At 36.7% G+C, this 12,098-nt stretch overlaps 1 protein-coding gene across 10 annotated transcripts in view; it reads left to right on the top strand.

Moving 5' to 3' along the window:
- The window catches only part of qtman (queuosine-tRNA mannosyltransferase), a 379,156-nt gene that overhangs the window by 359,585 nt on the left and 7,473 nt on the right, over positions 1 to 12,098 (top strand). For 7 of the 10 annotated variants that reach the window (XR_015757718.1, XM_043694102.2, XM_087989230.1 and 4 more), the window contains one exon: positions 311 to 2,723. The exons of 2 other annotated variants lie outside the window; for them this stretch is intronic. Coding sequence is in view for 4 of the 8 variants with exons in the window: in XM_043694102.2 (XP_043550037.1) it covers positions 311 to 394 (84 nt within the window). In the remaining 4 variants the exon portion in view is untranslated. Of the gene's footprint in view, positions 1 to 310; positions 2,724 to 8,078; positions 8,153 to 12,098 lie in introns of those variants that run through there. One more of the 10 variants, XM_043694112.2, reaches the window with a different exon arrangement.

The raw sequence follows: 12,098 nt of genomic DNA, 5'->3' as shown, positions 1-12,098 counted from the left end.
TACAAGTGCAGCAGAATTCAAGCCAGGTACACTCAGCTAGTTGAGTTAGTCAGAAGAACCGGTGACCATAATAGTTTGAAGTCAGCAATTTGTAACCATGCCACTGAGTTCTAGTATTGTGTGCATTTAAGTTTGAGGCTTTTCATTTTCATTAAATTGTCTTTATGTAAAAGAGCAGCATTGATGGAAAAGTGCAATGTAGTAAGTGCAGGTTTATTTTTTTCTAAGCACACTGTTGAGTACTTTATTATATGGAGATGTAAAAGGAAATTTCTTTGTCCTTTAAAAAAGTTTCTGTTCTTTCGTATAGGTTGACTTGGCCCGCTTTTCCTGGGTAGTTCTTCGTGGCAAATTCAGGTCTCTGCTCGCAGCAGAAGCTGGAGAAGATTTGTGACAGATGGGTTTAAGTCACAAACTTGCAGCCTTAGGCAGAATCTGTGGAAGTTTCCAGAGTGTGCCCATATTTACCTGATCAGAGAGAAAGAAAATCTGCAGAGGAAGCTGAGCCTGGCTGCTTGTCATAGCTGACACAGAGCCATCTGCCACAAACCTGTGGCGGCTTTAGATCTTCGATCCCTGCCACCACCCAACCCAAATTAAATACAGATTCATAGCAAAGTTACGATGGTTACACATGTCCCTGTTTCACATGCAGGAGACTATCTGTTCAAAAATATGTGGCCTGTTGTGTAACCACACTCATGTATCCCATATGTGGTGCCACATTGAATTTCCGGTCGAATCTGTTTTTATCCTTTGTACTGTATGACATGGTGCCTAAATACTTTCTTCTTGTGGACTTGATGGCAGCCAAGCTGCAGCTTCAAAAGCTCACACTTGGCTGTGTTTATACCTAGGTTGCCAGGTTATCGCTCGAGTCCTGTCATGTCCTCAAAGGGCCACAGGGTCTGAAAGGAGGATCAGAGTGCTAGCGGACTAATCGGGCAACCATCCATGAATTGTTTTCAGGCAAAGATTGCTTCTGTCTTTTTTTATTGTGAATTAATCAGTGTGCTGCAAGGATTCTTTAGCAAAGGTATTAATAAGAAGTCTGGCAGGTATTCCCTTGATTCACAGTGTTGCATTTGCAATTAATTAATTTTAGGGAAGGCTAAAAGATAAACAGCTGCAATTCAAACTAGCATTGAGAATATGTTGTGTGGTGCCATCTATTTGATGCACTGTAAACAGGGATGTTTTCTTCCCTCTCCGTGTGCAGACAGCAGGCACTATCAAAATCTACCTCCAACAAACTGTTTCCTAACTGATTATAGCTGTAAGCAGTTGCAAATTCGAGTATTTGAATGAAAAGCACAATTAAAGAGTAACATTTGCTGGCATAAATACTAAATAAATGTCCAGAAATATTCAGCATTGGTATTGCAGTATTAATTAACACTTGCCCAAAAGATTGGCAAATTGAGCCCTTTTACTTCTCGAATACCTCACAGCTATGTCACGATGCAAAGGATTTTTTTAAAATCATGCAGTAGTGCTGTTTGGGGTCATAGCTTTCTTCTCAGCATCTCTTCAGTGATACTGTATCTCTGTCGCTTACAGCAATGTTTTTTTGGCTTTTTAGATAGACTTGGCTTTTTACTCTGGAACGCTGATGGTATGACACCAGGCCAGGAAAATATAAGCAGCAGTAAAAAAAAACTTGGCGAGATAGGACACAATGAATCTCTAGTTTATGTACTTAATTTTAAGAAAAATGTTTCATGAGTAATGTTGTTTGTTAGGAGCAGAATGTGCTTAACTGTGGCATTAATAGACTTCGCAGAGGTTACTCAGGCCCCTGGGTACATCACAAAACTGTCCTCCTACACGATAGAGCGTGCAGCTGCAATTTAGCCCCAGGCACACCTACCCACAGTCACTATCTAATGCATTTTACATTTGTGCAGATGAAAAAGAGGAGGACTTTGCACTCTTTGTTCCTTTGTACCTCACATCAGCTGCCACATGGAAACTGTAGTGTAGGTTTTTCTTTGTCTTTAATCTGTAATTAGGAATTCTGTGTATAGTCTCTTCATTGTGGTTGCCGTCGGAGTTGACAAATATTACTAAGGCATCATGGTAGTCAAGTATAAGGAAAAGAATAATACATTATACCAGTGCTGGGAAGTTTTGGGAGGAGCATTCATTGTTCCCAAATTCAATTCTCACTTGAATGAATCCCCATGTCTGCAAGAATATAAACATGGAAAGGATACACATGTTCAAGACAAGTAAAGAAGAACAAGGAATATAGGAAATAATCTTCAGGAATAATTTCTTTCACCTGGTTATGACATCAAAACAAGAAGACATTAATGCAATTTTTTCATCATGACTGAAAATGTCAGACTGATTCAGATGTGCACGTTTGCAGTGCGAAGAATGCCCACCCCAAATCACAGTGGCAAGCTTTGTAAATAAAAAAAACCTATGGTGGTGACTGCTTCTAAGTCAATAGTGATGAGTTTGATATAATTAACTCTTGATGGGCTGTCAAGTAATTGTGGAGTGAATGTAGAAAATGTTAAATAGCTACTCAAGTTAATAGGATTTGTTCTCTTTAATAAAATGTTCCATGCTAGCCTGAAGTTTAAGACCTGCTGCAAATATTTACATTATATCTGTTGATATAGTTATTGCTTTATAGTTATTGTTTTATTTTTAAATGTGAAATTAGTTGGCTTGCAAGATTAAATTTTTTGAAATAAAAACATTTGAAAACCTGTCAATGAATGTTGTATTTTTAAAAATTCAATACAGTTTACACCGTGTTCAATGAATTACAATGCACCACTTTCTGAAACTGTTTACAGAATAATTGTATTTCTGGTTAGAAATACATCTTTGGATTACTATAGCATTTGCAATAAACTCCACAACTTAAATTCTGTGATTGAAAAGTATTAATCAGATCATATGATTGAGCCAGCACTCTACTTCCATCAATCAAATCAGTTTTGTTGCACCCTTTGTTCTCTGTGTAACAGGCCTCAATCTAGGGATCCTTTGTGTTTGGTTTATAAAGTTACATTACAAAAGGGTTTTAAGATTTCCCTGCCGTCTTTTCTTTAACGGGACCTTTTGATCCTAAACCTGCTGTGGCTAGTGAAATCCTCACCCATTCTTTAGCGTCGCACATCATTGGAATTTGAATAGACCTACCTGAAAGTCTTAACTTTCCACACAGCGTTAGTTGTTCTCCAGTTCAGTCTATTGTTCCTGTGGACAGAAGGGGGTCTCGGGGCACTTTTTGTCCATCTTTTGAGTGGCCAAAGGTGCTTTCTATGTGAGTTATATTCCCCTGGAAATAAATAACCAGGAAGAAAGAAATCCATATACCTCATTTCCTGCTTTCCATGTTTAGAGCTGAAGAGCAGGAGGTCATCTTAACACACCAGTATACCTTAATACCTTTAGACATTGGATGCATAGAAACCCGCTGAATGACTCCCTAAACTTTCATTGTGTGCACCAACCCCTACTGTGCTGTGTTACAAATCACACTGACAAAGGAGCGTTCACTCCATTCCCTATACCTTGATTGAATTTTTTAAAATTTACAGAAGAATTCCTTTATTTCCATACCAGTGATTCTTTTTGGATCTTACCCATAAAGATCCAATATAAAAGTTCAACAACATTTAGAATTTGTTATATGCAAACTGCAACTTTTTGAATCAATGAGCAAAATTAGAACAATAACAATATATGCACATTGCCTACATTGAGATAAAGCAGAGAGAACAATAAAGTGTTAGTTCATTGGATTATAATCTGTGAATTGGTTTATACATTAAAATGCCCCTTGCAAAGTTATTTTACAGCTGTGCTCCATAATTCTACAGTATAATAATTACGCCATTTGTTTTTGAGGTTTAGTGTTCTTAGTTTGGCTTTCAATGCTTGAAATGGCAAGAATCAAGCTTGCTATTGGAGTGAATATTTTTTGATAGCGACTGTGATAGTCGAGGTCCTTGGACAGCAGAGAATTCCACCTGATAAGCAGAAAAAGTTGATAAAGGTGAATCACTCTTCTATAAGAACTGCTTCTGTCAACTAGTAACTGAATAATATGCATACCCAGTTTTCAATAAGTATACTGAATATCATTATGTTCTCGTAATTAAAGGATGTGGAAAATGAGTAAAATATAATGAGGAATAGGAAATAATAATGTTTTGGAAAAATACATGATCCCTCACCTTTCCTGTGCTCAAACACCACAAATTCATATTTCAATGGGATCTTGTTGGCTTTCTTAAAACATAGAATAAGACAATTATTAAGACTTTCTTTACCACTGTCAAAGCATACAAACATTAAATGCAAAGACAAAGGAAGAATTACACTTTGACCATCTATAAGTGGAAATCCAATTTTCACAACCTTCCATAAATCTGTGGAAGGATTTATTATTCCTGAAATTGATCTGTTAGTTACTATGCTTTTTTCTCTTTTTTTGGAATAATTGTGTTTATATGAGGGCTGATGACATTTTTGGTGGAAATATTTAAAAGATTAATATTAAAAATAATCCTTGAAAATTAAACTACTACAAACTTTACTAACCTTATGTTCTATCTACCCTATTATTGACTTTTCAACAGAGGGAATAAAAGTGGTCAACGGTAAATCTAACAGTAGATTATCTGGATTTCCAAAAGACACTTGATAAGTTACCCCAGTATCAACTAATAAATAATGCCAGAGAATGTGGATCTGTGGGACAAGTGACAGCATAGATTGTTAGTTGGCTTCAAGATGGAAAGCAGAGTGGGAGTAAACAGTATTTATTCAGAGTGGCAGAATGTGGGGGAGTGATGCTCCAGAAGGATCTGTTCATCAATGACTGATGTTTGCAATTTATATTTACAGTTTAGACCTTAGAATCAAAAACACAATTTACAAATTTACAGGTGATAGCAAATTGGAGGCAATCAGTTCCTTCAAGAACTGCAATAAATTACAGAAAGAATAAACATTCAGAATGGATGAATAATTGGCAAACTGTTCAATACAAAATTGTTGCACACAGGAGGTCATTTGGCCTGTTGAATCTGCACTGACCCAGTTAATGAGTGATTCACTTAGTAGAACTCCCCTGTCTTTTCCATGTAACTCTGCACATTCTTCTTATAGCATGAGTTTGAGCCATACATTGGTAGGAAGAATAAGGAGATCGCTTACTACTTACAAAGTTAGAGTCTAAATGAATAATGGAACAAAAGGATCTTAAAACATAAATATGTCAATCATTATCAGTTATGCCTAAGCATAAAAGGCCTTTTAAAAAAAAGCAAACCAATCACAAAGCTTTATTTTTTGACTTGTGATGATAAAGGCCTTCTCTATCAGAGCTTCCAACATACTCAGAGTCTCACTACCTTCACACTTGGTCCTCAAGATAAATGCAGTTGGACAGAGGGCATTAAACACATCGTTGTGGCATTTGCAAAGCTGGTTTGGAAAGAAACGCAATTTTTTGTTGAGGTTCATCTCAAGCAGCTCCATGATGCAAGAGTCTGAATGCATACAAACAAGAAAAGTATCAGTTCTTGCTGGAGGAACATCAATTTGGCAAAAGATTTTCTTTGGTCTACATGAAACCAGCTGGTCTTCCCTTGAGCAGTTTGCACCAGAGAATGTATAACATGAAATATAAAGACACATTGTAAATATGACTTGCAATGGAAAATGTAACGAAGCATCCCAAATTATATTGAAAGAAACTGATATGGATTGCACTTTATGTATTGTGAAATATGAGTTTTGTGTGTACTCTTACAAATTTTATAAATTAAATATATCTTTGAAAAAAAAGCTTCATTTCTAGAGGAGTAGAGTTTAAAAAGAAGTTAAGATAATTCTGTTTCAAACTTTTGTTGGATTACACTTAGAATAGCACATGCAGTTCTGGTTACTGTATTAAGAAAAGGATATAGACAGGATACAGAAAAGATTTACAAAGATGATTCCAAAAATGCTTGGTAAACATACTGATAAAAAGCATTACAAATTGCGTCTTTTCTTTTCTAGGGCCAATCTAATAGATGTCTATAAATTATGAAAAGTTTTGCTAGAATGGATACAAGAGAGAATATCTCTTCTTGTGGGGAAGGATGTAATTGGAATGCATTCAACATAATATAAACACCAAAAAATTCAGAAAGAGTGTGTTTACCCAAAGAGTGATTAGATTGTGAAAGTTGAGACCACACGGAGTGGTTGAAATGAATAGTATATGCACATTTAAGTGGAAGCTAGAATGCACAGTCATAATGTTAGATTTTGATAAGGGAAGATAGGAAGAAGCTTGAGTGGTGCATAAATACCTTATTTATTAACATGATAAATATTGCAACTAAGTGGGTCAAAATACTTGTTTCTGTGCATTACATGTATTTCACGGTGGCAAATAATGACTTTTGAATTTAATAAAAACCTTGAACAGAAGAGTAGATAGTCTAATAGGGACCATGTGACCACAGTCAGTTGTTGTGAAAATCCCACCTGGTTCACTAATGTCCTCTCAGAAAGGAAATCTGCCATCCTTACCTGCTTGGCCTGCTTGTGAATCCAGACCCACAACAATGTGGACTCAACTGTCCTCTTAAATAAATGCTGGCAATACTTTTGAAAAAAACTCCTATGTAATGAATGCTGGTGACATCATCATTGGACTTATATTGATGTAGCTAAACTACATCTGCCAGTCTCAAATCGGTGTCTGAATAATATGAGTTGCAGACTGTTGATCTGAAAGATACAGTTCTCAGAAAAGTTACTTTAAACGTTTTAAGAGCACTTTTGATGTTTTAGGTCCTAGCATTAGAAATATTGAAAACTCATTTTATTTAGGTTGATAGGTGACAGATAGAATTTGCAGCACAGATTTGGACATTCAGCCCAACTGATTTTTGCTACACAAACTTGCTCTTTGTTCCTCTTCATCTATTAAGATATATCCTCCTTATGATTGTCGCTAAGGATTCTAAAGGGCCTAGATCTATAATGTCACAGTTCTGCTGGTTTTAGTTTTGTCAATGAAGCAGTCAGTGGAGACGAGTTGCTTTCCCACAAGATTAACAGTATGGGCTGGAAATAGATTCACCTCTCCTCATCTCTACATCTCTCCCAGTCTCAGTTTAATGAACTTGGAAAAAGAAGAAAATATTTCCGCAGACAAGAAAAGTAAATTAATTGTGGCATAATCTTTACTCTGGACACAGGTAGAAAGCTGGTGTTTATGGTTGAGTTACCGGTGATACAACCTGAACCATTTTATTTCCCACTGAAGTTAATGGAACAGCATTTTGGACAGGATGTTTGTTGGATTGCTGGTTTACAATTGTTCATTCTTGTAAAAACCTGAAACTGAAAAGTCTCATCTCCGAAAACTCTTCCTTGTAACTGTTTTAAAAACAACTACTGTGCTAAGACCCCACCTTTACAGGAATGTGCATGTTTTAGCTGCTGAGCACTTCAGCTGCTTCCATCATCTGACTGTTTACTACTTGAAATTCTGGGAGGCATGTGGAGCACTAAATCATTCTTACTCACGTCCCACAAAACAGTTGGCCTAATCCAGTAGTTGGTCGTCAGTGTTCGTTAAAAATTAAATTACCCTAAATTACAGATGATTTGATCCCCAAATGATTGAGGTTCAGGTGTACCTTTAAAGATTTGTACCTCTAATATGATTTCAGACTTCCAGTGGCTGATGATTCCTTACTGAATTTTTCTACAAAACATTTGCCTTCATATTGACATCATTAGATTACTTACAAGCATCATTGTTCAGTCATTGCAAGGCTATGGGAAATACTTAGGGAAGTAGACATGAGGAATGTTGGATCAGCCATGATCACATTGAATGGCAAGCAGGTTTGAGTAGCGTAATGGTCTACTCTTGATCTTATTTCTTACGGTCTTATGTTTCAAGTTGAAATATAAATTTGTATCTTTTTTCCATTGTGAGATTACTGTTTGTTATGAAAAAAAAATGTTTTTTTTCTGCTTTTGTGCAAATGTGTTTTAGCCTGTTCCTTTAATATTATTAAATTTTGAAAATCTATTAGGCTGGAAACTGTTTTGGATCACAAAATCCTTAAGTGTCCCTTGCTCAAACATGTGAAGCAAGAAATTCCTGTTGATGAACATTGCTGTGGGTAAGGTACTCTGCTTTTAGAGCAATGTTTCTGATATCATGGAACTTAAAATGTTAGCACACTTAAATCTACCTCTCTCCACTTTGTGATGCTAAGTGTTGTCTTGCATGTCCAGGGGAGACCTTAAGGCACAGGAGCATGCGGCAAGGTCTTTGTTGTTTGCAAGCAAAAAAAAGTCATGGCTTTCAGTGCTGTAATGCACAAGCAATAAAATTTGTCACATTTTGTAAATGAAGCACAGATGAAATCTGCATTTCATTTTTTAAACTCACTTAACTAGCACATTAAAATGAACTTTAGGCCCATGTTTGTGAAACTCATGTTTTAGCAGCTTTTCTGTAAAGATAATCTCACAGTTAACGCTTTGTTTTAATGTGATTGTTATGAAGGACAATGTTAAACATTATAGAACATGTCACAATTAATAGTTTCAAAATTATTTCTTCAGTTCAGCTCTCTCAAAGTGAAATAGCTCTCAAATTCTAAAATGGGTCAATAGTACCAACAGATACTGTCAAGCCTATATATATTGATAGTGTTAATCTTGTTCTATTTACTGCTCACATCTGAATTGACTCGCCATCAGCCTCAGGGTTACTGTTGTATTTTCCACTTTGAGCAAACAGTTGAAAAATGAAAAAGAAAAACTCATTGAAAATGTTTTTAGAAAAGCATTGTGTGAGTTATACAAAGCAACTGACGACAATTTCATTGCTATTGTGCCCACACCCTCTATAAAGACTCATACACGCACCAAACTTTGTGCTTCTTAACCTCTGTATTGAATCCCTCTTGCTAGTAAAAATGACGAGGTTAAACATTAAGCGCTTCTAGTGAAAGGACACCTGTATTTGCTGGTCACATTATGCGTAAACTGAAAACGCTTTACAGCTGGCCAAATTAGCATAATTAAATTCACATCAATTAGAAAAGCTCAATCAGCCCATTCTAGCCTTCTCATGCAGATACTGGCATTTGTCTAAGGTGATAAATAACAAAGACTTTCAGAGTTGAAGACTTCATAGCTGAAAGGAAGAGTAATAGGATTTGTATATTGTCCTGATGTTTCACCTTAAAGCTAGTGGAAGTGATTAGCACTAAACATGCCATTGAACGAGGTACTGTTGCATTTTGCATTCCAATTACACTAGAACACAGGAGTCAGCATTGCAGATGTGCATTTTACAACATGCCACTGTTGCAATTACTCTTTTATCCACAAATAATGAGGGTAAACAAAGCCTGGCTTTGTGACTTTGGCCCTGCTTTGCACAGGGAAGCCCCGATGACCCTGCGATCGTAACAAGACTTCACTGTGTGATGCTTGCAAGTAAATTCCTCCAGATGAGAAGTGACATGGGGTTCAAGGGTTAATTTGTGTAACAGGCAAATTTGCATACAAATGAAAAATGATGAAATTTCTGTTCTCCTAAATTTTCAATGTCAGTGACATCAAACAGCAGACTGCACTCCCTTGCTGTTCATGGAATATTCATTACTTGTGAAACAGAAGCATCTTGTTAGGTTTTAATCTAAAACTTCAAATCACTAGCTTAATTTGTTAAACTTTATCACTTGTAACACTTGCCTTCCTGTTTTAGCTGTTCTTTGTCTTAACGTCATGTGTACTTTATGCTTCACTATATACAGCTAATAAATTAGACAAATGGAAGCCTCATTGCTAAGGAATCTTCATTCATTTCACAAAATCATCTATGTCTGTTCTCCACTACCAGAATTAAGGCCTCATTTTATTTTCCCAGGATCTGGAGCCACAGCTAGAAAAATAGTAACAATGTTAATAAAACTAAATTGTGGATGTCATATTGCTTTTATTGATTTAAATATATCTCAGAATGTTATTGGATGTTATAGAAACAAACAATTCCCCTTTGCCTGTCAATTTATATGAATGTGAAGATGTGGGTTCAAAGAAAAATGTATAGTAAACATACTCCTTTAGCAAGTTCTGAATTTACACTTTCAATTCATATAAGGCTAATCTGAACATATTTGTTACATTGGCATTCAGATGTAACAGTTGCTAACTTAAATTTGTTTGCTGAACTGGATGATTTTTCTAAAGTGTGTGCATTCATTGTTTAGAATCTTCAATGTGCTAGTCACATTTAGATATGAGCCTCATTAAGTTCACAGATCAATGTCCACAGTCAATGTATAGATATAGTGATACCCTATTAGTGTAGGGTATAGTATAGTCCCCAGCCCAATGTAGGGTATAATATAGTCCCAAGCCCAACCTCAGGATATTGATAGTGTGTTATTCAGCAATGATAAGGTAATGCTAAGTGGCAGTGGTTAGATTCTCTCCTGTCAGAGCTAGCCAATTTGTAGCACTAATATTAGTCATCACTTATCTGGCCTCATCTGATTCTATCCAGATCTTACAGCAATGCAGACGTTGGTTATTCCATTGTCTGAGGAGCTTCAGATTGTACTAAACATTGTGCAACCATCAGCAAACATCTTCACTTCTGATATAATGATGGAAGGATGGTTATTGTTGAAACAGAAAATGTTTAGTCCCAGGATATTGCTTCAGAAATTCCTAAGGGTGATGTCCCAGAGTGAAGATCATTGTGGTTTGTTGAAGGTCACCATGGTTGACGACGCCACTGTTGTAGGTTGGATCTCAAACAAGGATGAGGTAGGATACAGGACTGAGATTCAGTGCTTAGTGGCATGGTGTAAGACAACAATCTCTCCATCAATGTCTGCAAAACAAAGGAACTGGTCATTGACTTCAGGAAATGAAGTGGAGGGCATGTCCCTGTCTGATTCAGCGGTGCTGAGGTGGAGGTGTTTGAGACCGTCAACCTCCTGGGAGTGACAATCACCAACAATCTGTCCTGATTCACCATGTCAACACTAGAATCAAGAAAACAACAATGCCTCTACTTCTTCAGGAGGCTAAGGAAATTCAATATGCCCACATGGACTGTTTCCAGTTTTTATACATGCACCATGGAAACACGCGAGCATTTTATGTGAATTTTATTCCGAACAATGTTCAAAGCTTGCTTGCAAAGTAACAAAACTGAAACTATTGTTATCAAAGTATAAAGGTCCCAAAAAGCAGTGATAACACTTAAAGAAATATTGTTAAACAGACAAAAGTAAAGCCAACTTAACAAAAATATCTCTGAACATTATATGACATCCCAGTGTGGTATGAACTACTATTCCCAAAAACTACAAGAAACTATAAAGTGTCATGAACACAGCCTAGTTCATCACGCAAACCAGCCTCCCATCCATTGACTCCATCTACACTTCCCGCTGCCTCGGGAAAGCAAGCCAACATAATCAATGATCCCTCCCACCCCAGTTATACTCTCTTCCACCCCCTTCCATCAGGCAGAAGGGATAAAAGTTTGAATAGATGAACAAACAGATTCAAGAACAGCCTTATGAATCGACCTCTCACGTTAATTCTGACCTTTCTCTCTGCACCTTCTCTACAGGTATAACACTGTATTCTGTACTCTGTTCTGCTACCCTGATGCATTAAGTATGGTATGATCTATCTGTATAGCACACAAAACAACACTTTTCACTGTGTCTTGGTATATGCAACAACAATAAATTAAACTGATAAATCAAGCTCATCATCTTCCTTTGTGTTTGGTGTATCTAATGTGGATAAATCTCTCAAAATTCCCATTGGCATATATTTGCTCAGGCTGCTTGATGTCACATGTTGTCAAATACTGCATAAAGCAATAGGGCAATAAATGGCCAGGTTGGGTCTGTCCTGCTGGTTATGGGCAAGTCATAACAAAACCATTCTCCAGTTGACGGAAAGATACTAGTGTTGTGGTTGCACAGCTTAATTTGGAGTATGAATAATCCTGAAGGATAATTCTTCAGCTCCATAGCCACAATATTGAAAGGTCCTATGGCTTTTAC

The sequence above is a fragment of the Chiloscyllium plagiosum genome, unplaced genomic scaffold (assembly GCF_037043375.1).
Source record: "Chiloscyllium plagiosum isolate Xiang-an unplaced genomic scaffold, Cpla_swu_hap1 HiC_scaffold_7, whole genome shotgun sequence".
Taxonomy (NCBI): Eukaryota; Metazoa; Chordata; class Chondrichthyes; order Orectolobiformes; family Hemiscylliidae; genus Chiloscyllium; species Chiloscyllium plagiosum.
The sequence above is the reverse complement of the archived record's forward strand: the minus strand, read 5'-3'. Positions and strand labels throughout refer to the sequence as shown.